General features: G+C 48.5%; 1 protein-coding gene across 5 annotated transcripts; it reads right to left on the bottom strand.

Annotated features, from left to right (window-relative positions):
- Positions 1-862: 862 nt before the first annotated feature.
- Adck2 (aarF domain containing kinase 2) lies at positions 863-21,111 on the bottom strand. 5 transcript variants are annotated; one of them, XM_075953549.1, is made up of 8 exons: positions 19,753-21,111; positions 18,647-18,793; positions 15,237-15,365; positions 14,080-14,175; positions 9,000-9,251; positions 8,373-8,501; positions 4,648-4,701; positions 863-3,989 (listed from the first exon to the last, which is right to left on the bottom strand). In XM_075953549.1, exons 1-8 carry the CDS (start codon positions 20,665-20,667, stop codon positions 3,852-3,854), a joined length of 1,860 nt encoding a protein of 619 aa, XP_075809664.1. In that variant the 5' UTR covers positions 20,668-21,111; the 3' UTR covers positions 863-3,851. The 5 variants fall into 5 exon arrangements, with proteins under 5 accessions (XP_075809664.1, XP_075809665.1, XP_075809666.1 ...); XM_075953551.1 differs by having other exon boundaries at positions 3,610-3,989; positions 9,150-9,251; XM_075953550.1 differs by lacking the exon at positions 4,648-4,701 and having other exon boundaries at positions 3,606-3,989; positions 19,753-21,094.
- Positions 21,112-22,913: the final 1,802 nt, after the last annotated feature.

Genomic DNA, 22,913 nt, shown 5'->3' with positions numbered 1-22,913 from the left:
TTTGCTAGACAGGGTTTCCTTGTAGCTTTGGAGCCTATCCTGGAACTCTCTCTATATAGACCAGGCTGGTTTCAAACTCACAGAGATCCACCTGTCTCCGCTTCCCGAGTGCTGGGGTTAAAGGCATTTGCCACCACCTCCAGCTCTCTCTCTGTCTGTCTCTGTCTCTGTCTCTCTCTCTCTCTCTGAAAACACAGGAACTAATCTGTAGAATATTCCTTTACAGTGTGTGAATGTATGTCACTGTGATTGGTTTAATAAGGAAGCTGACTGGCCAATAGCTGAACAGATAAGTTGGGGGCAAGCCAAACTGAGAATGCTGGGAGGAAGGAAGGTGGAGTCTGAGAAGTAGCAAGCAGACAGAGAGAAACAAGATGGGCATGCCATGGTGAGAAAAGGTGCCAAGGTATGTGGCAAAGTGTAGATAAGAAATATGGCTTAATTTAAATGTAAGAGTTAGCTAGTTAACAGGCCTGAGCTATTGACCAAGCATTTATAATCAATATTAAGCCTCTGTATGGTTACTTGGGAGCAGCTTTCAGGAGAGAAACTTCTGTCAACACTAATCAGGAAGCTGAGACTGATTGGAATGATCACCACAGGGAAGATACAGAGACTACACCCTGGATAAGCTCACCAAAGATGGAGTCTTGAAGACAATAGCCCCTTCATGTCCTAAACCAACTCTTGGCTCCTAAATACTAGCTGTTGAGTGGCAAATTGTGTCTGCTAAAGATAAGCCTTGGGTTGAACCTTGAACCTGTAGAATTCTCTCTATGGATGAAAGTTGACTTTCTAGTTTATATTCAATGGCATGATTTTCTCTGGGCTACTGTCCACCACTCTGACGCAGGAAGTTCTTCTGTACATGTGTTGCTTTTATTGGTTAATGAATAAAGAAACTGCTTTGGGCCTAGAGCAGGGCAGAACAGAGCTAGGTAGGGAAAACTAAACTGAATGCTGGGAGAAAGGTAGAGTCAGAGAGAAGTCATGTAGCCCTGCCAGAGAGAGATGCTGGACAGAACCTTGCTGTTAAGCCACAGCCACATAGTGATACACAGATTAATAGAAATGGATTAAATTAAGATGTAAGAGCTAGCCACTAAGAGGCTAGAGCTAATAGGCCAGTGATTTAATTAATACAGTTTCTGTGTGGTTATTTCGGGGCTGAGCAGCAGGGAACAAGCAGCCTTTTTACACCACTCCTAACAACATACACAAACCACTAAGAGACAGTCCATGAATGGAAAGGGCAGACGTCGTCACTTCCCAAACTCCATAGCTGTCCAGCTCTAGGAAAGGTCACAGGGCAAATACAACTTACATTTCTAAAAGGCCATAGAGGACCATTGAGATGTTCAGTGTATGAGCTGACCATGCAGGACTGATGACCTGGGCTGGGTCCTACTCAGAACCCAGGGTGGAGAGATTCAACTCCTGACACCATCCTCTGACCTCATCACACATACATACACATCACACACACACACACACACACACACACACACACACACACACACACAGCAATAACAAATTCTAAAAGAGCTTAGATGGGAGGCTGAACATCCGGAGTCCGGAGTCCAGACTCCAGCTATGCCAACTAACCTTGTGAATTAGACAAGCAATCGTCCTCCTCTGAGCACCAAGGCCTTCATCTGCACTGCATTTAAGTTGTTAACAGGCTCAAAGCTGCTTCTCAGGAAAATTCTTATTCCCTTTTTACCTTCTCCTTTCCTGGTTTCTAAGTATTGCAGGTAAGCTGAAGTTCATTCATTCATCTTTCTTAATGAATCACCAAAAGGAGGTGTATATGGAAAAAAAATAGAGATGATGTAACTTCCTGCTTACCTTACTTCCTAAAGGTTTGTTACATTCTCTCCCCACCAAAAAGGAGAGGAAACTGTTGGCTCTATGGAGGTCACTTAGGGGGGTGGTGGTGCTGAGGGCTGAACCTAGAACCACACACACAGCAGGCAAGCCTCAACCACCGAGCTATAACACCAGCCTCACTATTTTTTGGTTTGTTTTGTGGGATTTGGGGGGGGGGTTTGGTTGGTTTGGGTTTGGTTTTTTGTTTGTTTATTTGTTTGTTTTGTGGGGTTTTTTGTTTTGTTTTACTCAAGACAGAGCTTCTCTGTGTAGTCTTGGCTGCCCGGGAATTCACTCTGTAGAAGCTGAACTCGAATTCAGAGAGATCCACTTGCACCTGCCTCCATAGTACTGGGATTAAAGGTATGCACCACCACAGCCCAGCTCACTATTTTAACTTGGAAAAATAAGTTCTGGAAGAAATTGGCAAATGTTAAAAACTGTCAGGAAGATAATTTGAACCCCAGTAAAATTTGCCCAAATTGCAAATTGTGCCTTCAAAAGTTTCGCACCATTGACAGTGCCCATATAAAATTTAAAAATGAGTGGTGTGGGAGATGTATGTTGTTCCGGTGGAAGCTTCACCCCAGCCCCTGGCATCCATATACCCAAAGAGTCTGGGATGTTCTGGTGGAAGCTCTACCCCAAGTCCCCTCCCCCATCTCTCTCCAAACCCTACTGCATCTCAGAAAGCCTGCCCAAATGATGACTCCCTCCACGGAGTTGCTCAAGACCACTCCCACAGGGTATTTAAACTACCCTCTAGACTTGTAGTTTTCCGGTCTCTCTTTTCTGTCTCTGCCTGGAAAATCATTCAGGAGCATTTTACCCATTAAACCTGGGCTTTTTGTAATTGTTTTGATTTGGTCTGATTTAGATTACTATGTCAGCAGAGAGCCTCATCAGGGTACAGAAACTTTTCAGAAGTGTCTGTGTGTGCACTTTCCACTTTTCCCAAACATACACATCATTTTCTTTTTCCTTCCTCCCTCCCTCCCTCCCTCCCTCCCTCCCTCCCCCCCCCCTCTCTCTCTCTCTCTCATTCTTTCTCTCTTGACCGGGGGGTGGGGGGAAGGTTGAGACAGGGTTTCTCTGTATAGTCCTGGTTGCCCTGGACTCACTCTGTAGACCAGGCTGGCCTCGAACTCAGAGATCTGCCTGCCTCTGCCTACACAGTGCTGGAACTAAAGACATGCACCACCTCCACCCATCTGTGTACATCACTTTCAAAAAGAAAAAAAAATTAATGTGCTCTACAGGATTTGATGGCATTTTCTAACCTATGTCAAAGGGTGGGAACCACCAGCAAGAACCACTTGACCAAAGAGAGTAGAGTTAAGAAAAAAGAAAAGTGCTTGATGCCAGGCTTGAAGACCTGAGGTCAGTCCCTAGAAAGCCTTATGGTTCTGACCTACACGCATACACACACACACACCTATGGCACATGAGCTGTCTCCCCCACACCCACTCCCCACAGCCCTCCCTCTTACACAAGTGCAATTTTAAAACGGAAGAAAGAAGGGGCTGGAGAGACAGCTCAGTAGTTAGGAGCACTATGCTCCTCTTCCAGATGACCCGAGTTCAGTTCCCATCACCTATGCTGTGCAGCTCACAACCTCCTAGAACTCCAAAGGATTCATTCACTGCCCTCTTCCGGCCTCAGGAGGCATCTGCACGCATGCGCGCGCGCACGTACACACACACACAGACACACTTTTAAAAAGGGGAGGAAAACGAAAAAACAAAACAAGTAAATGTATTTTTTGTTCTTCTGCAGGACATTTTCCCTGAAATGGCGACTCTGGCACCAGTTTCAGCTTCCCTCCCTTTATACCCTAAATAACCCAAAGTTTTTTAAGCAGACCCCCAGGCTAGGTCACAGGGTAATTAGTAGTGTTTCCGCCACACGTCCCAGTTTCAGATGTCAGCTGCCAAAGGACAGACCCTCGGGACCTGCCTTCACTGTGTGCCCACTGCCACAGTCACAGGAAGCCTCCTCCCTGCAGGAGGAAGGGCTTTGCTGCCTCCAGGATGTCCAGCTTGGGATCCAATGAGCGGCCGAGCCCCTCCAGTACCATGATGGCGAACACAATGGAGGCAAAGTTGCTCTCGAGCTTGACCTGGAACAGAGAAAAGGAGCTCCTCCCAGACCTCAGAGCCAGCTGAGCATCCTGGACAACCATGCGACTGACCCCCGCCCCTCCCCTGTGCTACCCATGGGATTCTACCGTCTCCCCACCTTCCTCCTAGCAGTCAGGAGGGTACACTGGGGCTTCAAGTGGCACCAAGAACAAGGGTGCATCCCTCACCTGAGTACCACGAGCCAAGGAGGGCACGGAGGGGGTATCTGGCTGGACCCTTTCTCCCTTTCCATGTTTTTTTTCATGGGGGTGGGGGTTGAGACAGGTTTTTTTTTTCCTCTGTATAACTAGTTTCTCTGGAACTAGTGTAGACTAGCCTGCCTTGAACTCACAGGGATCTGACTGTCTCTGCCTCCCAAGTGCTGGGATTAAAGGCCTGCGCCACCAACGCCCGGCCCCTTTCCATGTCTTTAAATACATTTTCCTACATCTAAGGATTACAGCACTTGGACTCACTACATAGATTGACAAATCCAGGGACTTTGTTCTCAAGGGACCATGAGGCCACTGGGCCTGCTTCAGAACATTAAAAATCCACAATCAATATACAAAAAAGCTGAGGGAAATCAGGTGCACCCACTCCACTGACCTATGCCCTCCCCACCTCTTCCCAAGATGCTCTCCAATGACACCTCACCTTGTGGGTCATCAGTAGCTTAAAGACACTGGAGAGGAGGCTGGAAACATGAAGCTGGAAAACAAAAGAGCCCAGTAGAATCCCGGAAGCACTTCTTCCCCTCCCTTTCCCTGTCCTTTCCCACTTCCCCACTCCCCACTGCTACACTCATACGTGTGCACACACTGAGAGAAAGGGGCTACCCAAGGAACTGCTGCCAGAGAAAGACGTGCTGAAACTTTGCTGGTAGGCCACGACCTCATGGTGATGCACAGATTAATAGAAATGGGTTAAATTAATATGTAAGAGTTAGCAAATAAGCTAGAGCTAATGGGTCAAGCAGAGATTTAAATAATATAGTTTTCTGTGTGGTTATTTCGGGGCTGAGCAGTTAGGAACCAACAAGTGGGCTCTTACAACAAACTGGCGCCCACGTGGCCAACTAAATCCACATAAAACCTGAGAAAGCTTAAAAAGGAATCCTAGACACAAAAGAACAGAGTTAAGCATGGTTAGGTAGCAGCATTTTCTTGGGTGGGCTCTGTTTGCTAGAAGCAAGCAGAGGCATGCCTCCTTTAAGAGGTTTTCCTGATTCAGCGCAGCAGAAAAAAGGCGCACTGTTTTGAAACCGTGAATTCCTGGGCCATGCTGCCAGGGCAAACTCTGACGAGGTCTGGCTATGGCGCATTTAAATGGTTTTGTGAACAGAGTGCTACAACTGCTTAACGGCTGAACACAGACCCGCTGCATACTGGGAACTGGGGCAGTGTGCACAGCTTGCAGAAGCGGTGAACAGACTTCCGCCATGTTGGACTGTGTGGAGCAAGCAAGCAGGGCCATATAAGCCCTAGTAATGCCGCAGCTTAAGCTTTTAAGAAGCGCTTAGCATTTTAAGAGCTCCTAGACAGAAAATAATTACAAATACACAAAAAAGACAGATTCAGATTTTAAAAAAAAGACCTCTAAATTGGTCACAGTGTTGGATAAATGTACAAAGGCTTGGAAGAGAGAAGAAAAAGAGTAAAGAGACAGCAAATATAATATAAAAGACTATAGACAGAAATAGACTGAAGAAGTAAAGATAATAAAATAAATATTAAACTTGTAGAAAAAGTAAAATAAGCCATGTAAAGATGGAATGTACACAGAGAGGCTGGATTATGTATATTATTGTATTTTTCTTTGTATTTTTTGAATGCAAAGAGACATTTGATTCAGGGGATTGCTAAACTAAGACAACATATATACTTTAAAGATATCTTGATTTCAAAATATGGATCTAAGGATACGTTACTTTGGAAAAGAGGTTCTTTTGTTTCCACAAAGGATGAAAACCTGTGAATTAATTCCAGACTAATGTGATTTGATGGACCAAGATGCCCTGAAAGGTGGCCTTGAATACCCCTCAAAAATTACTTCGTCCAACAAAAAGCAGGAAGCAGTTTGGAGAGAACTACACCCATACTCCCAAATATTGTTTATAAATGTTTGTTTAAATTTAAAGGGGGATTTGCTATAGAGATTTTCATTTATATGGATCTTGGTTTATTGATTCAAATTTAAGGTCAATTTTGTTATATGTGTATTTCTGCTCTTGATTAAAGTATTATGTTTGTGCAGCTCATTTAAAAATATAATGTATAATTAAGAAATACAGGTTAAAGCCGGGCGTTGGTGACGCACGCCTTTAATCCCAGCACTCGGGAGGCAGAGGCAGGCAGATCTCTGTGAGTTCGAGGCCAGCCTGGTCTACAAGAGCTAGTTCCAGGACAGGAACCAAAAGCTAAGGAGAAACCCTATCTCGAAAAATTCAAAAAAAAAAAAAAAGAAAGAAATACAGGGTAATAGTCAAGCTTGTAGTCATGTCAGCTAGATTTTCTAGATGGATAGAGATATATTTCAGTTAGACAGGCATTCTTCAAATCTTCCAAAGACTACAGAATATAGCATTTAAAATGTTTTAATAACTTAGAACTTTTCATGACAACGAGACACATCTGCTCCTGGCAGCACCAATTACTTCAAGAGGATGATAGGCACTGAAGAGGCTTCTTATGGTGTTTGTTAGCCATTTGGGCAAGAAACTGATCTTGCCTAGACTGCTTAATGAACTGGGCATGCAGGACCCACAGAAAAATGACTGCTGAACTTGCCTAAAGGTGAGATGGTCCTTCGGGGTTCCTGCTTCATGAAAGAGTCTGCCAGACATTCTGTAGGACACAGAAGAAAGTGACTGACAAACTGCCAATATATGCAGGACTGTCTTTGAAATTTCCTACTTCATGGAAGAGTCTGCTGGATACTATGGGCCTGTAGGCTGAAGATGGATACCCCAACAGTACAGGAAAACCTTGGGTAAATGTCCAGGCAGCAAGATGTCTCTATCAATTCTAGAGTTTTGGAAGTTGCTTACAATGTACTTCCTGTTTACTTAGGTAATATTATATCCTTCTGCAGTCTTTGATGGAGTTGAAGAATTGATAGTTATAGTTTTCCTTAGTTATAAAGTAGATATAAATATTCTAACTATAATTCTTGCTTAATACCTGTTTTGTTATATGTAATTTTACTATGTTAAAGTTAAAACCTTCCTTTTCATTTAAACAGAAAGGGGGAGGTGATGTGGGATTCCCCTCTGTATGGTGTAAATACCACTGATTAATAAAGAAACTGCTTTGAACCTATAGCAAGAAAGAACTTAGCTAAGCAGGGAAAACTAAACTGAATGCTGGGAAAAAGGAGGTGGAGTCAGAGAGAGGCCATAGAGCCCTGCCAGAGACAGACATGCTGAAACTTTAGCCAGTAAGCCACAGCCACATGGTGATACACAGATGAATAGAAATGGGTTAAATTAATATGTAAGAGTTAGCCAATAAGAAGCTAGAAATAATGGGCCAAGCAGTGATTTAAATAACATAGTTTTCTGTGTGGTTATTTTGGGGCTGAGCAGCCAGGAAGCAATAAGCAGCCTCCTTATAACACCAATCAGGCTCCACTACTATATTGGTCACAAATGCCTGCAAAAGAAGCCTCAGAGCCATGTTCACTCCACCCTTCTCCCCATCCCTCATCACACTCAAAACGTTCCCAAGTAAACAGATGAGGGTGTAGCTCAGTAGCAGAGACAGAGGCATGCATGTGTGTGAGTGTGCATATGCGCGTGTGCATGCATGTATGTGATTAGTAACCATCTACACAAACCAGGTCAGCACCACTGGTGGCCACTCTGCGAGGGCTGTCCTGCTAATGCAGGCCACCAACTTGACAAAGACAGCGAGTTAACAAAGCGTGAGTGCACCATGCACTCTGGGTCAGGCCAAACAAGGGGCACAGGCCTATGGTACATCTGTAGGACACTGCCTCCCCTGCATGTTTAGGTGTCTCCACAACAGCTAATCCCTGAATAAATCAGGGATCCTGCCAGCAAGGAGCCTATGATTTCAGTCAGTCCCCTGAGCTTCTTAGAAGATGTGAGAACAAGACATATTTTTTTGTCAAAAACTCTACCGTCTGCAGGGCAGTACACATCTTTAATCTCAGTACTTGGGAGGCAGAAGCAGGCAGATCTCTGAGTTCCAGGCTAGCCTGGTCTGCAGAGCAAGTTCCAGGACAGTCAGGGCTATACACACACATAAAAAAAATACCCATCTCAACTCCACCCCCCAAAAAACTACTCTTTGCAGACTCCCTGTGAAGTGGACCCTCGTGTGAGCTCGGCTCTGCCCAAGCGCACGGTGCCTACCTACCTTCTCCAGTGTGAGGGTGTTCTTCCTGGCCTGGGTCACCAGAGTAGCCATCTCAGCCTTGAACCTCTCCACATCCTTGCACTCATTGGCCCGGGCATGATGCAGGATGAGCTCAGCTACTCTGTGGCCCTGGAGGTAAACAAGAAAAGCGGCTTGGAGAGCAGAGCAGGCACACGGTGCTCTTGTCCTCAAAGTGTCCTCTGCCCATCCCGCGCACGCCACGTCTCACCTGCCCATCCCGCGCACGCCACGTCTCACCTGCCCATCCCGCGCACGCCATGTCTCACCTGCCCATCCCGCGCACGCCACGTCTCACCTGCCCATCCCGCGCACGCCATGTCTCACCTGCACTCACACACACATCACACACAAAATAGTAAATAAAAAAAATTCTTAAAGCTAGAGTCCTGTCCCCACCATGCCAACAATTTAGCTGAGAGAGTAAGAGAAACTGGAGTCCCACAATGCAGGAAAGAAGAATGACTTCCCAACTAAGGGTGCCAACCTTAAGCTGCCAAGCCTGAGAACCAGCACATTGTCAGTGCCCCCACACACACACACTCGCGTCCAACCACAGCATCCTGGCAACCACGGGCTTTCTAAAGGGCCAACCCCAGTGAGTCTCACCTGCCCCAGTGCTACAGCCAGGAAAACTGCCCGGAAATTCCTCAGGTCTGAAGCCTGCAACTCTGACACAATGCCAGCATCCAACAACACCAGGCGCAGGGGGCACAAGGCAGGTGCTATGGTAGTCACCAGTGTGTCGTGGACATTCACCTGCCGCTGTTGAGTGTCCAGGCGTGGGGACAATCCACCAGCACCCTGGACCAGGATGTTCCCAGGGTGAAGGTCTCCATGTACAAAGTTATCCACAAATATCTGGAAGAGACTGCACCAGTCAGGTCTGCGTCCACCCTCCCGGCCTAGCACCACTGGGTACCTGCAGAAAAGGTTTTAGGGGACGGCAGGCTGCCAGTGACAAGTCACAGGGGCGGGCATTCCACAAGCCCTTGCAGCTAGGGGCTCTTAAACAAGAATTTGCACAGGGATAAGCCAAGTCAAAGGTTTGGTTCTGTTTGGTTTGGGTTTTAATTTTATGACACAGGGTCTCATGTAGCCCAGCCTGGTCCTGAACTAAGAAATCCTCCTGCCTCCAGTTCTCAAGTGCTAGAAGATCAAGGGCAGAGATTCAAGGTCCTGCCTCAACTGTCCCTCCTCGTCCCCAGGTAGTAGATGATAGAACTAACATCTGGATCATCTAGATTCAGATAATACCAGATCAATTCTGCTCCAGATCACAGATAGCTCAAATGTGCCTCCAATCCCTGAAGTATCAGTGTGGCTTTGACACCACCGGACAGTCCTTCTACACTCCGAGTTCTTTCTCAGAACCAAAGCAACAGTTTCAAACCTCCTGTCTCCCCTGCATTCACCCCCACTCATCAGGAGACAACCTCAGCTCCTGACCAGCCAGGCAAAAACCTCTGGATGCCCCCACACTTACTTCCCCTCCCTCGATCCCCAGGGATTCCAAGTACTATCCTATATGGCTCAAGTGTTTGAGAGCATCCATAGCCTTTTTTCACACTCCTGGTTCCAGGCACTTCCTGGTGGTTAGAGGCACCACTGAGATCCCCACTGCCTGGTAGAAGACAGAACCCCTCTAGATGAGGCCTCTGCCACTCCTCCTCATCTGGACGGACAGGCATGAGATAGAAAAGTTCACTCAGGGCTTCCCAGATGAGAGACCCAAATATATTATAGAATCAACACCAGCCCAGTGTGCCGGTACACTTGAGCCATAGCACGTGGGTGGTAGAGAAACTAGGATCAGGAGTTCCAAAGCCATCCTCAGCTACACAGCAAGTTCAAGCCTGTAGAGGCCAAAGTCAGAGAGTTTGGGACTTGTTCATTCAAGGTTATTGTGCGTCTACCTCCAGACAAAGGTCCCACCTAGTTGTAAATCAGAGGCAACAGATGTGGCTAATTGCCAGACCTTGTGCTCCTGGAATAGGGAAGTAGTTGGTTCCAACCTCAAACATAAGTCTAAGGATCCAACTAAGTTCCAGTTCCCTTCATGGAAATAACTTGGGATTCCACCCAGGGAGTGGTTTTCCTACAGAGTGTTTGGTCTAGAGCGTGAACCTAGGGCGTGAGCGATGAATGTAGCCCGTGACTTACAATTTGTATGTGAATGCAGCCTTTTGTTTTACTCCTACCTTTTGGGGCCAGGGGTATGTTAACCAGTTGGAAATTAAACACGGGTGAATTTTCAGTACTCACTAAAAAATTCTCTCCTGATACTATCCTACATGTTTCTGTGTTTTATTATTTTCATTTGCGTCTTCATATTCTCTACTATATTTCTAAATGTCCACGCCTCCATTTCTGGAGAAAGGTATTTTGGTCGAGGCTGGCCCCTGACATGAGACCCTGTTTCAAAAAAGAAAATGAAATCACCATTTGCCTCTGGCTCCTCCACAACAGTACCCAGCTCCTTGCCTCACCTGGGTCCTCGAGCCCAACTCCACGCTGATAAGCTATGCCATGGCTAGCTGATGTCTCTGCCTCATATCCTTCCACTGCCTGCATCAGGACTAAGGAATGGGTTTTTAAAATTCATTATGAGGCCAGTAAGATAGTTCAGCAGGTAAAGGTGCTTGCCACCAAGCCTGACCACTTGAGTTTGACCCACAGGATCTATGTGATGGACAGGATCTACGTGATGGACAGAGGATCTACGTGATGGACAGAGGATCTACGTGATGGACAGAGGATCTACGTGATGGACAGGATCTACGTGCTGGACAGGATCTATGTGATGGACAGGATCTACGTGATGGACAGGATCTACGTGATGGACAGGATCTACGTGCTGGACAGGATCTACGTGATGGACAGGATCTACATGATGGACAGAGGATCTACATGATGGACAGAGGATCTACGTGCTGGACAGGATCTACGTGATGGACAGAGGATCTACGTGATGGACAGAGGATCTACGTGATGGACAGGATCTACGTGATGGACAGAGGATCTACGTGATGGACAGAGGATCTACGTGATGGACAGAGGATCTACGTGATGGACAGGATCTACGTGATGGACAGAGGATCTACGTGATGGACAGGATCTACGTGATGGACAGGATCTATGTGATGGACAGGATCTACGTGATGGACAGAGGATCTACGTGATGGACAGAGGATCTACGTGATGGACAGGATCTACGTGATGGACAGGATCTACGTGCTGGACAGGATCTATGTGATGGACAGGATCTACGTGATGGACAGGATCTACGTGATGGACAGGATCTACGTGATGGACAGAGGATCTACGTGATGGACAGAGGATCTACGTGATGGACACAGGATCTACGTGATGGACAGAGGATCTACGTGATGGACAGAGGATCTACGTGATGGACAGGATCTACGTGATGGACAGAGGATCTACGTGATGGACAGAGGATCTACGTGATGGACAGGATCTACGTGATGGACACAGGATCTACGTGATGGACAGGATCTACGTGATGGACAGGGTCTACGTGATGGACAGGATCTACGTGATGGACAAGATCTACGTGATGGACAGGATCTACGTGATGGACAGAGGATCTACGTGATGGACAGGATCTACGTGCTGGACAGGATCTACGTGATGGACAGGATCTACGTGATGGACAGAGGATCTACGTGATGGACAGGATCTACGTGATGGACAGGATCTACGTGATGGACAGGATCTACGTGATGGACAGGATCTACGTGATGGACAGGATCTACGTGATGGACAGGATCTACGTGATGGACAGGATCTACGTGATGGACAGGATCTACGTGATGGACAGGATCTACGTGATGGACAGGATCTACGTGATGGACAGGATCTACGTGGTGGACAGGATCTACGTGGTGCACAGGATCTACGTGATGGACAGGATCTACGTGATGGACAGGATCTACGTGATGGACAGGATCTACGTGATGGACAGAGGATCTACGTGATGGACAGGATCTACGTGCTGGACAGGATCTACGTGATGGACAGGATCTACGTGATGGACAGAGGATCTACGTGATGGACAGGGTCTACGTGATGGACAAGATCTACGTGATGGACAGGATCTACGTGATGGACAGAGGATCTACGTGATGGACAGGGTCTACGTGCTGGACAGGATCTACGTGATGGACAGGATCTACGTGATGGACAGAGGATCTACGTGATGGACAGGGTCTACGTGATGGACAGGATCTACGTGATGGACAGGATCTACGTGATGGACAGGATCTACGTGATGGACAGGATCTACGTGATGGACAGGATCTACGTGATGGACAGGATCTACGTGATGGACAGGATCTACGTGATGGACAGAGGATCTACGTGATGGACAGGGTCTACGTGATGGACAGAGGGTCTACGTGATGGACAGAGGATCTACGTGATGGACAGGATCTACGTGATGGACAGAGGATCTACGTGATGGACAGGATCTACGTGATGGACAGGATCTACGTGATGGACAGAGGATCTACGTGATGGACAGGATCTACGTGATGGACAGGATCTACGTGATGGACAGAGGATCTACGTGATGGACAGAGGACTGGCTCCTGTATGTTGTCCTTTGACTCCCATGCACACGCAGGGGTATGTCCGAGTTCACGCATACACACGCTAAAAAAGGTGGCTCAGTGATTAAGAGCACCAGCTGCTCTGCCCCGGAACCTGGGTTGTTGTCCCAGCACCCACACGGCAGCTCACAACCATCTGTAACTCCAGCTCCAGGTTATTTAATGCCCTCTCCTGGCTTTCCTGGGCACCAGGCAAACTTTTAGAAACCTGCAAATTTTAAAATACACTTAAGACCTGTATACTGGCCAGGCATGGTGGCCCATAAACCTTAAATAGTGGAGGCAGAGGCTTAATGTGAGTTTGAGGTCACCCTGGGCTCTCTAATGTTTCACCTCACGCTAGGCTATACAGAAAGAACCTGTCTCAACTTAACTATATGTGTGCATGTGGGGGGGCATACTTCAGCAAATGTTGTAATAATGAAAGCTGAAATATTTGGGGGGAACGAGAACTCAGATGAGCTCCATGCCCATGGACTGAAGTCCTGACTCTGAGCTATTCTGCACGATGTGCCTTCACGTCTCCCAGCACACACAACCTGGGCACAGGCTGCTGTCTCCAGACAAGTCCCACCATTTGTCTTCATGTTGGTGACACAGCCTCCCCATCCCAGATGGAATAGAATCACTTCCTGAGTGAAGCCCAGGGTCCACAAAAGGTCCCTTCAAGCTCATCCTTGAGCACAGGCCCCCAATGGCATGTGCTTCTTCCCCACTGGTTTACCCTGTAGTCAGGCCTGTTTTAGTAAGTCCAACACTTAACTCAGCACTTGGCATACAGCAGGTACTCCACAAATACTGAATGAATGAATGAATGAATGAATGAAGCAGTATCTAACACACCTGCAGTATCATACCTGCTGTTGATCTACACTGTGTGCCTACCACTCTTTCCATAGCACATGAATGCACACCACAGATCAAGGGCTCAGCACAAGCTTCAGGTCACAGGAGCGTTTGGGGGACTTCACTCAGCTGATGTTCCCAACCTGCCGATGCCTGGCAGAGCCCTCATCTGCCCATGTACTGAACCTCAACATCCAGGGCCTCCAGCTCACCATCTTCAAAAGCATGTTGATCCCCAGCTGTGCAATCCTCCTCTTCAGGTCGTCAGGAATTCCTGCCTGCTGGTAGCTGGACACCGGAACACTCTCCTTAAAGACAGCAGGGAGACAGCTTTAACCCGCTGGCCATGTCACTCTTCCTCAGACAGCAAGAGGACCCAGAAGCTGATCCGAGAACCCCTATAAATCTGTCTCTAACACAGTGGTTTTAATCTATTTCCTTCATTTACTTCTCAAAAGAAATGCCCAGGGGTTTGCAGCCATTGACTCAGCTACTAACAGGAAAGAGATGCTTGGAGCCCTGGGAAAAGACAGGAGCAGGTGCTGAGAGCGAGCCAAGTGTCAGGCGAGGTGGGAGGCAGAGGCAGGAAGGACAGCGGTGTAAGGTCAGAAAGTTTAAGACCAACCTGGAATGTGTAAGACTGTCTCAAAGCAAACTAAAACAAGAAAGAAATCATCCAACAGAGACAGGCTGGAGCTCCAGCAGGAAAAGACAGGAGAGCCAGAAGAATGGACAACCAGCAAATCAACACTTGGTTCCCTTTGTCAAGGCAATGAAACGGAACATATTTTATTTAGAAAGCCCAGCGAGCCTAAGAGAGGGCTCAGAGCTACGCAGCTAGGAAACAAGCCCCTGGATGCCACCACCGTTTCCTAACGAGACAGGTCTGGGGGCAGCTAAGGCAAATGCTTCTGAACACTTCCTCTGTCAAACACATTTCCCTGGGACAGTGCCATGAGGTTACCATGAGGACAGCTGAGTAAGTTTTCAGTTCTAGAAGCCTGAGGCTGCGTGCAGCTCTCGGGACCAGCTCACTCCATCCCGCCTCTTCCTCCGGCTACCTGCACTCTCGGGACCAGCTCACTCCATTCCGCCTCTTCCTCCAGCTACCTGCAGCTCTCGGGACCAGCTCGCTCCATCCCGCCTCTTCCTCCGGCTACCTGCACTCTCGGGACCAGCTCACTCCATCCCGCCTCTTCCTCCGGCTCCTCCCAGAGTCTAGGCGCAAGTAGGCTCATTTTTTGCAGACCCCAGGACCTTGCACTCTCAACCCTCTCCCCGTTTTCCATAGGAGAAGCACATCCTCTCTCCATCATGAAGTCTCTGTGGGGACAGCCAGCTATGGGTGACTGCAGAACCAAGCTCTTACTTCATATGTCTCCACCAGTATATCCCTCGTGATGAGGGGGTGCAGCGGGGTGGGGAATCTCACAGATGTCATGTTCTCAAAGTTGTGCTGAAAGTGTTCTAGATTCCGAGCTTCATAACGCAGGTCTATCTGCAGAGTCGGAGGAAAGAAGAGTTAGCGTGGACACAGGGAACACCTCTGAGGTGCTGGGGGGACCAGGTCAGCACGGTCCCCTTCCTTCTTTCCTTACCAGCTTCCCTGGCTGCACCAGGAACCTCAGAGAAGACACACTAGCTAGCCCACAGCTTCCACAAAAGCAGAAAAACACCCACTATCCCCATGAACTCCTCCATGGCAGACCAGATCCCAGGATGAGATCTGGGCCCCCTTCGCAGCAGCTGCTGGATGTCCATCTGACTCCACGGCTCTTTTTAGTGCCCCCAGTGCCCGACTAGCCTAGCCCACTTGCCCTCTCCTTCCATTATGACCAATATGCTGCAGTTACTTCCACACAGGGACGGCCTTGCCCTCAACCTACTGAAGCAACTGCCACAGCTGAATGCCCAGCCCATTTATTTTTGTTTGTTTTTTGATTTTTCGAAACAGGGTTTCTCTGTAGCTTTGGTTCCTGTTTTGGAACTAACTCTTGTAGACCAGGCTGGCCTCGAACTCACAGAGATCCACCTGCCTCTGCCTCCCAAGTGCTGGGATTAAAGGCATGTGCCACCACTACCCAGTTGCCCAGCCCCATTTATATTTTAATAAACTTCCCAACCTTTCTCCGAATCTGTCTGACTATATCCATGCTATGTGAAAGGTGACATCCAGTCTTTTAAAAAAACTTTTTTAAAAATTTGCTGGGCAGTGGTGGTGCCACTCTGTGAGTTCGAGGCCAGACTGTTCTACAGAGCAAGTTCCAGGACAGCCAGGGCAACAAAGAGAAACCCTATCTCAAAAACAAACAAAGAAATAAGATTTGTTTTATATGTATAAGTCTTTTGTGTGCACGCCTGTTGCCCACAGAGCTCAAAAGAGGCGGCCAGGTCTCCCGGAACTGGAGTTACACAGAGCGGGTGGATCCTCTGCAAGAGCAGCAAGTGCTCTGAAACCACTGCACCATCTCTCCGGGCTGAAACCTCTGCTCTGGAGGATGACACCCAGGTGGGTCGCCGTTTGGCTCCCGCTCCTCTCTAGATCCACCTCCTCTGGTGCCCCTTCCCTTCCTCTACCACGCCATCAAGTCTTACAGAGTGCTGGGCACCCATGTGGCCTGAGACCCCTCGCTCCTGAGAGTGTAGTAACTGTGACCTGACTACACAAATGAGCAGTCACAGGCTCTTAGACAAACACTCTGGCCTGCAATGTGCGGCACCTGTCAGTCACGTTAGCCGGAGAGGCTGGGTAAACAAATGGGTAAGACATGGGGATGTGAGTTTCCAGAGATGGGGCTCTGACGCCTATCAGGCTTTTGATGGAGCTGAAGCTCAGAAGGGAGGTGAAGTCAGGAGTCAAAATTAAGACAGTGGTCAGACTAGAAGCCATTTTCTCTGCTTTAATGCCTTTTCATCAAACTTGCAATACTCCAGGATAGAAAGCCAATCTCATCTGGTCTAGATGCCGTATCACCCCTCTACACACACCTCTCAGTCTCCCACAAATTCCTATTTGAAATCCTAGTCTCCAAGTAGAGCTTTGTAGAGCGATTAGGTCTTGAGGATGCAGCTCTGTAGCATCTTACACAAGGCCTGAGACCCTAGCTCCTTCTACCGTGGGAAGACACCAATGAGCCGAATCTCTCTCTACCCCAGGCTGTCTTCAGAACTGTTGGGAAAGATTCACTGCAGCTCTGCTTACTCCAACAGTCCAAACACTTGCTTTATTGTCCATTTTTGGCTTTTGAAATAGGACCTAGCTTCCCGGAACACACTTGGATTAAGCTGGACTTGAATTTACAGACATATGCCGCCTCTGATCCTAGGTGCTGGGATCACAGGTCTGGGCTACCACACCAGGTACCCAAATACTTTCGAAACATCAAAATGAGTGCCTGGAACTTAAAAATATTCAAAGATATATAAGAAGTCTTGGTGCACAGCTTCTGAAACCCTGTCCAATAGGGAGCCAGTACCAATGTCCACTTGAAGACCCAGGCACCTTCAACATAAGTTTACCAAGTCTGGCTACTTAAACAAATGCCCTTAAGGGTCTCCAACAGGGAGAAGGTCTACTCTATTAGCTCTAAAAACAAAGTAAAACAAAGCTAATGAGTCTTCTTGCTCAGAGTTCAGCCTCTGATGGTGGCAGAGTTAATATAACCCACTTAGTTTCATTTTACCCTGAGGCACAAAGAGAGACTGCATTTCCCAAGTGCTCTCTGGCTGGCAGGCTGGAAGGAAGAGATTTTCCCACCTCCTGGCCAGTCCATAAAATCTCTTACATCTTCCATGTCCGCACCATTCCACACCGACTATGGAGATGGAACTGGGGAAGAGCGCAAATGACAAGCGCCAGAGGGGCACAATCTCCAAACTACAGCCAACAGACTGCCTAGAAGGGCAAGACCGAGCTCTGGGCTGAGTGACTGCCTTTGTTTCCCGCTCCCAGCCACCCTATAAACCTGCTAACTGGAGAAAATGCGTAAGGCAGGTCTTTCTTTAAAAGATGTTATCTATTACCTTCTCAAGTTGCAGGCTCTCTAAATAAAGCACAATTTAAAGATTCAATTCTGGGCCAGTGAAATGGCTCAGTGGGCAAAAACACTTGGTGCCATGGGAGTGTCAGTCTCAAAGACTCACCCTGAGGAAGGAGAGAACTAGCTCCTCAAAAGTGCCCTCTGGGAGCTGGAGTGATGGCTCAGAGGTTAAAAGCACTGACTCTCCTTCCAGAGGTCCTGAGTTCAATTCCCAGCAACCACATGGCAGCTCACAGCCATCTGTAATGAGATCTGGTGCCCTCTTCTGGTGTGCAGGCAAACATGCAGACAGAACACTATACATAATAAATAAATCTTTAAAAAAAAAGTCCTCTGACTTATGCATATGCCTCCCCATCTCCATATACCACACAGGAATAAATAAAATGTAAAATAAAAAAATGTCAAGGTTCAATTTTTGTCTCTATTCCTTGGCCTCTGTGGTGATAGCAGCGCAGTTCTGGTTTTCCAGTTTACTGGCCGGGCCAATCTTGCAGAGAAAATGGATCCGAAAACCACTCCAAAGAGCTCCCTCTTCCCTCAAGTTACCTGAGTATACGCAAGAAATAGCCTACCTGTATGAAACTGGTGGACGGGGCCTTCTTTGTTGCATCAACAAGCAGTACCCACATTGATTAACAGCTCTCACGCTCTGTGAACACCCTGGGAAATGACCTACCTATTCACCTGCTCGGAAGAACTATGGTAGGTGCTATTTACAGCTGAGAGAAGGAGTCACCTGTTGGACCATGAGCTTCTCAAATTCCTCCACAATCTCAGGCAAGCTAAGCCATTTGACTCCGGGTAAAAGCCCCAGGGCTTGGCTACCGATCTTCATCAGCAGTAAATCCATGTACACCTGAGTGAGCAGGCCAGGGTGTAACACCTACCAGACAGAACCAGGAGACAAGACAGAATCAGGAGACAGCATCTGACCTAGGAAGCACCGACTCCCACCATAGAAGAACCAGAGCCTCTCCTCAAATCAAGGGTAGTAACCCATGATGCTCCGGGGTGGTGGTACCGCCACTCAAGATTTTGGAAATAGCAAAATCCAAGTCATTTTCCCCCTCCCTCAGACTATTCATACCACCCCCACAAAGTCAGGAAATGAAACCAGGATCTGTAGTGGAGGAAGACACCTTGAATTCCAGCACACAGGAGGCGGAGGCAGGCAGAGCTCTGTGGTCCTCCACAGTGAGCTCTGGGACTACCAAGGAAACAACTTGAGCCTGGAGACCTAGCAGCACCAGTGATCCCTGATACTTGGGAGGGAAGAGTCATAGGTTCAAGACCGGTCTGGGAAACTAACTTCGCAAGGCCTTGTCTCCAAACAGAAAGTAGAATGAAGCTCAGTGGCGTAGCATGTGTGAACTAAATTTGATTCCATCCTAGGTTCAATCTTCACTACCACAAACAGATGAGGGAGGGAGGGAGGGAGGGAGGGAGGGAGGGAGGGAGGGAGGGAGGGAGGGAGGGAGGAAGGGATGAAACAGCTTGCATTTAACAAGCATTGACTGAGCTAACAAGAATACAGGTTGAGCAGCCTATATTCTAATTCAAAATAAAAAACTCAAAATGCTGCCGAATCTGAAACGTTTTAAGGACTTACCTAACACAAGGGGAAAATCCCAAGCCTGACCTCAGATGATGGTTGAAGTCAGAACGAAGGTGCACTAGCACTAGAAATACTGCAAGAGATAACTTGTCAGCTGCACCTATGGGTGTGTGTATATGTGTGTGTGATATAAATGAACTTCATATTTCATGTTTAGACGTGGCTCCTATACCAGGATAGCTCATCAAAGATGGGGCGCACCACACTAGGGTTGTGAGAGCACTTACTTTTACTGCGACTGGGACGAGGTGATCTGATTTAGGTGGGTGGCCAGGAACCTGAGGCATGCTCCCTTCTGACCTAACAAGGTCAGCTTTAGGGAGAAGCAGCTTTTCTACAAATGCTTCATCGGCAAGGCTTTCCGAAGGCTTCCACTCCTTCACAAAGGACCCTCCCAGCATCCAGACTGCCCCAGATCCTGAGGACAGCCATGGGACAGAGAGTTGCCCAAGTCTCCAGGCTCTGTCCTTCTCCAGCAAGGTAGTGCTAGCGAATGCTTTGTACACTTGGGCCACGCACCCTGAACCCACAGGCTCCTGGGTCTCGAAAAACAGGAGGCTGCCCCAATCCTCCCCAAACGCCTGCTGGAGTAGGCATTCCGTGTGGGCCCAAGGGTGGGGGGTCACCTGGACATGCAGCTTGGAGAACTGGGCACAGAAAGCCTCTGAAAAGAGATCGTGCCGGGTGCTGGCCCATTGGCCCAGTTTGATATATGTTGGCCCAGAGGTCTCTGTGGCTTTCAAAAGCAGATGGAGCCAGAGGGTGGAGAAGCCAGGAGCCAGGTAGGTGAGAGGGTACAAGAAGAGCAGGGGGAAGAATTTCGCCAAGAGAATGCCAGCACGGAGCCCTAGACGGAGACACAGTAAGACGCGGCCCAGAGGCCCTGCTTGAGCCACTTCCACTCGTCCATTTCCAGCCAGGTCACTCCAGTGGGTCTTTCGCTGGCACAAGGTGCCAGGCGCCCCCTCTCCAACATCCCCATGGGCTGAGATAAATTTGGGCAAAGTACCCAGCAGAAACCAACATAGTCTGGCATTGCGAGAGCATCCCAGGGGTCTGGGAAGGCCAAATTCCTTCCTAAACTCAGAGCATCTTAAGTGTGACAAGCAGACCCTGACAGACAAACGCCAGAGGGTCACCATTCTCCCCAGGCCCCCACGCCTAGGCTGCTTGTCTTCTACTTAAGAAGCCATTTGTGGAGATGCTTCGGGAGAAGCTGGGGTAAATCGGACCGCCCCCCACCCCCCACCAAGGGCTGCCGCCTAAGCTAGGCCAGGCCCGGGGCGGGCAGCGACCAGAGCCAGGGACCGCGGGTGAAGCGGGGTCAGCACGCGCACGGGTCTGTGCGGAGCCAGACCGCAGAGTGCGGGGTGACACCGAGCGCCAGGGTCGGAGGTGCGGACCCGTGGCCTGCAGCGGAGCTTCAGAGAGCCGCAGGGAGGCGGGTGCACGGTCCAGGTCCCCGGGACGCGGCGAGGGTACGCGCACATCCAACTGCTCCGGGACCAGCACCGAGCAGGGAGCCCCAGCCGGGCAGAGCACTCCGCGTCCTGGCCCGCGCCGCCCGCGGCTTCCGGTACCAGGCCCCGCCCTCTCCGCCCAAGACGCGCTCCTTAAAGGGACCGCGGCGCGCACCAGGGCAAGGCACACATTGAATGGCTTAGCGCAAAACACAGAAGCACCCTCTGTGACCCCCTTTTCCGCGTGGCCCTCTCCTCTTCTGAGCTTCGTAGTTTAAACCCTAGAAATGTTAAACCGCCCGATGGATTGCTGGTGGGTCCAACGGAAGGCGAGCTTTTCAGCCCCTCGGTGTGGGTCTTGGGTCCTGCACTGACTTAGCGGTGGTGTTTAGACCTTAGGAAATGACTTATACTTTTGATTAATACTTATTAAACCCAATCAGTCTTTCTTGAATTGATTCCAATATTTTATTGTTTCGTAATAATATGTATTCAACGAGGTATTCTGTACTCTGGGTAGTAGACACATGCGTCCTGTTGTTACCCGCTTATTACTGGGAGAGTAGGTGAATAGCCAGGAACACGGTGCGATGGCTCGGTAGCCGGCTAACGGTGTTTGCTGTCAAGAGGTCACCGGTTCCTTTAAGTCGTGTCCCCAACATATAAAATAACTGTGATAAAAATAAAAGTGTAGCAAGGCCGGGCGGTGGTGGCGCACGCCTTTAATCCCAGCACTCGGGAGGCAGAGCCTGGCGGATCTCTGTGAGTTTGAGGCCAGCCTGGTCTACAAGAGCTAGTTCCAGGACAGGCTCCAAAACCACAGAGAAACCCTGTCTGGAAAAACCAAAAAAAAAAAAAAAAAAAAAAAAAGTGTAGCAAGGACCATGAAAGCAATGAGGAGCAGGTGGTACAAGGACCTGGCTACTTTGGAGAAGAAATAAGGGTCTTGGGAGAGAAGTCGTAAAGAAAGCTCCAAAGTGGGAAAAGACGTGTGTGTGTGTGTGTGTGTGTGTGTGTGTGTGTGTGTAATCTTGAATAACCAGAGGGAGGTCAGACAGCACGGGGCTTCAGGGTGTGGAATGGCAGGATGGAGTAGCAGGGGTAGGGGAGTGACGGTGGGGGGTTGGAGAGGTGGCTCAGTTAAAACTGTGTGTATTGTTCTTTCAGCAGGCCTGAGTTCAGTTCCCAGTATCCACTTCTAACAACTCTCAAGCCCCTGTAACTCCACCTCCAAGAAATTTAACACCCTCTTCTGGCTTCCGAGGGTACACCCCCCAACACACACACACACACACACACACACACACACACACACACACACACAAATCTTAAAATATTGTAGGAGGCTGCTTGTTTGTTTCCCAGCCACTCAGACTCCCAAAATAACCACACCAAAACTGTATTAATTAAATCACTGCTTGTCCCATTAGCCCTAGCTTCTTATTAGCAAATGCTTACATTTTGTGTGTGTGTGTGTGTGTGTTTTTTTTGAGACAGGGTTTCTCTATAGCATTGGAGCCTGTCCTAGAACTAGCTCTTGTAGACCAGGCTGGCATCAAACTCACAGAGATCTGCCTGCCTCTGCCTCCCAAGTGCTGGGATTAAAGGTGTGCGCCACCACTGCCCAGCCGAACTCTTACATCTTAATTTAACCCATTTCTATTAGTCTGTGTATCACCATGAGGCTATGGCTTATGGGTAAAGTTCCAGTGCCTGTCTCTGTGCCTGTCTCTGGTAGGGCTACAAGGCTTCTCCAGACTCTGCCTCCTTTCTCCCAGCATTCAGTTTAGTGTCCCCCCCCTCCCCAGCTAAGTTCTGCCTTGCTGTAGGCCAAAGCAGTTTATTCATTTTATTCATTAACAATAAAATCAACACTAGACAGAAGGACCTCCCACACCATTAAAATAAAAAAGAAGAGGGTGGCCAGA

Source organism: Microtus pennsylvanicus, chromosome 19, assembly GCF_037038515.1.
Source record: "Microtus pennsylvanicus isolate mMicPen1 chromosome 19, mMicPen1.hap1, whole genome shotgun sequence".
Classification (NCBI taxonomy): domain Eukaryota; kingdom Metazoa; phylum Chordata; class Mammalia; order Rodentia; family Cricetidae; genus Microtus; species Microtus pennsylvanicus.
The sequence above is the reverse complement of the archived record's forward strand: the minus strand, read 5'-3'. Positions and strand labels throughout refer to the sequence as shown.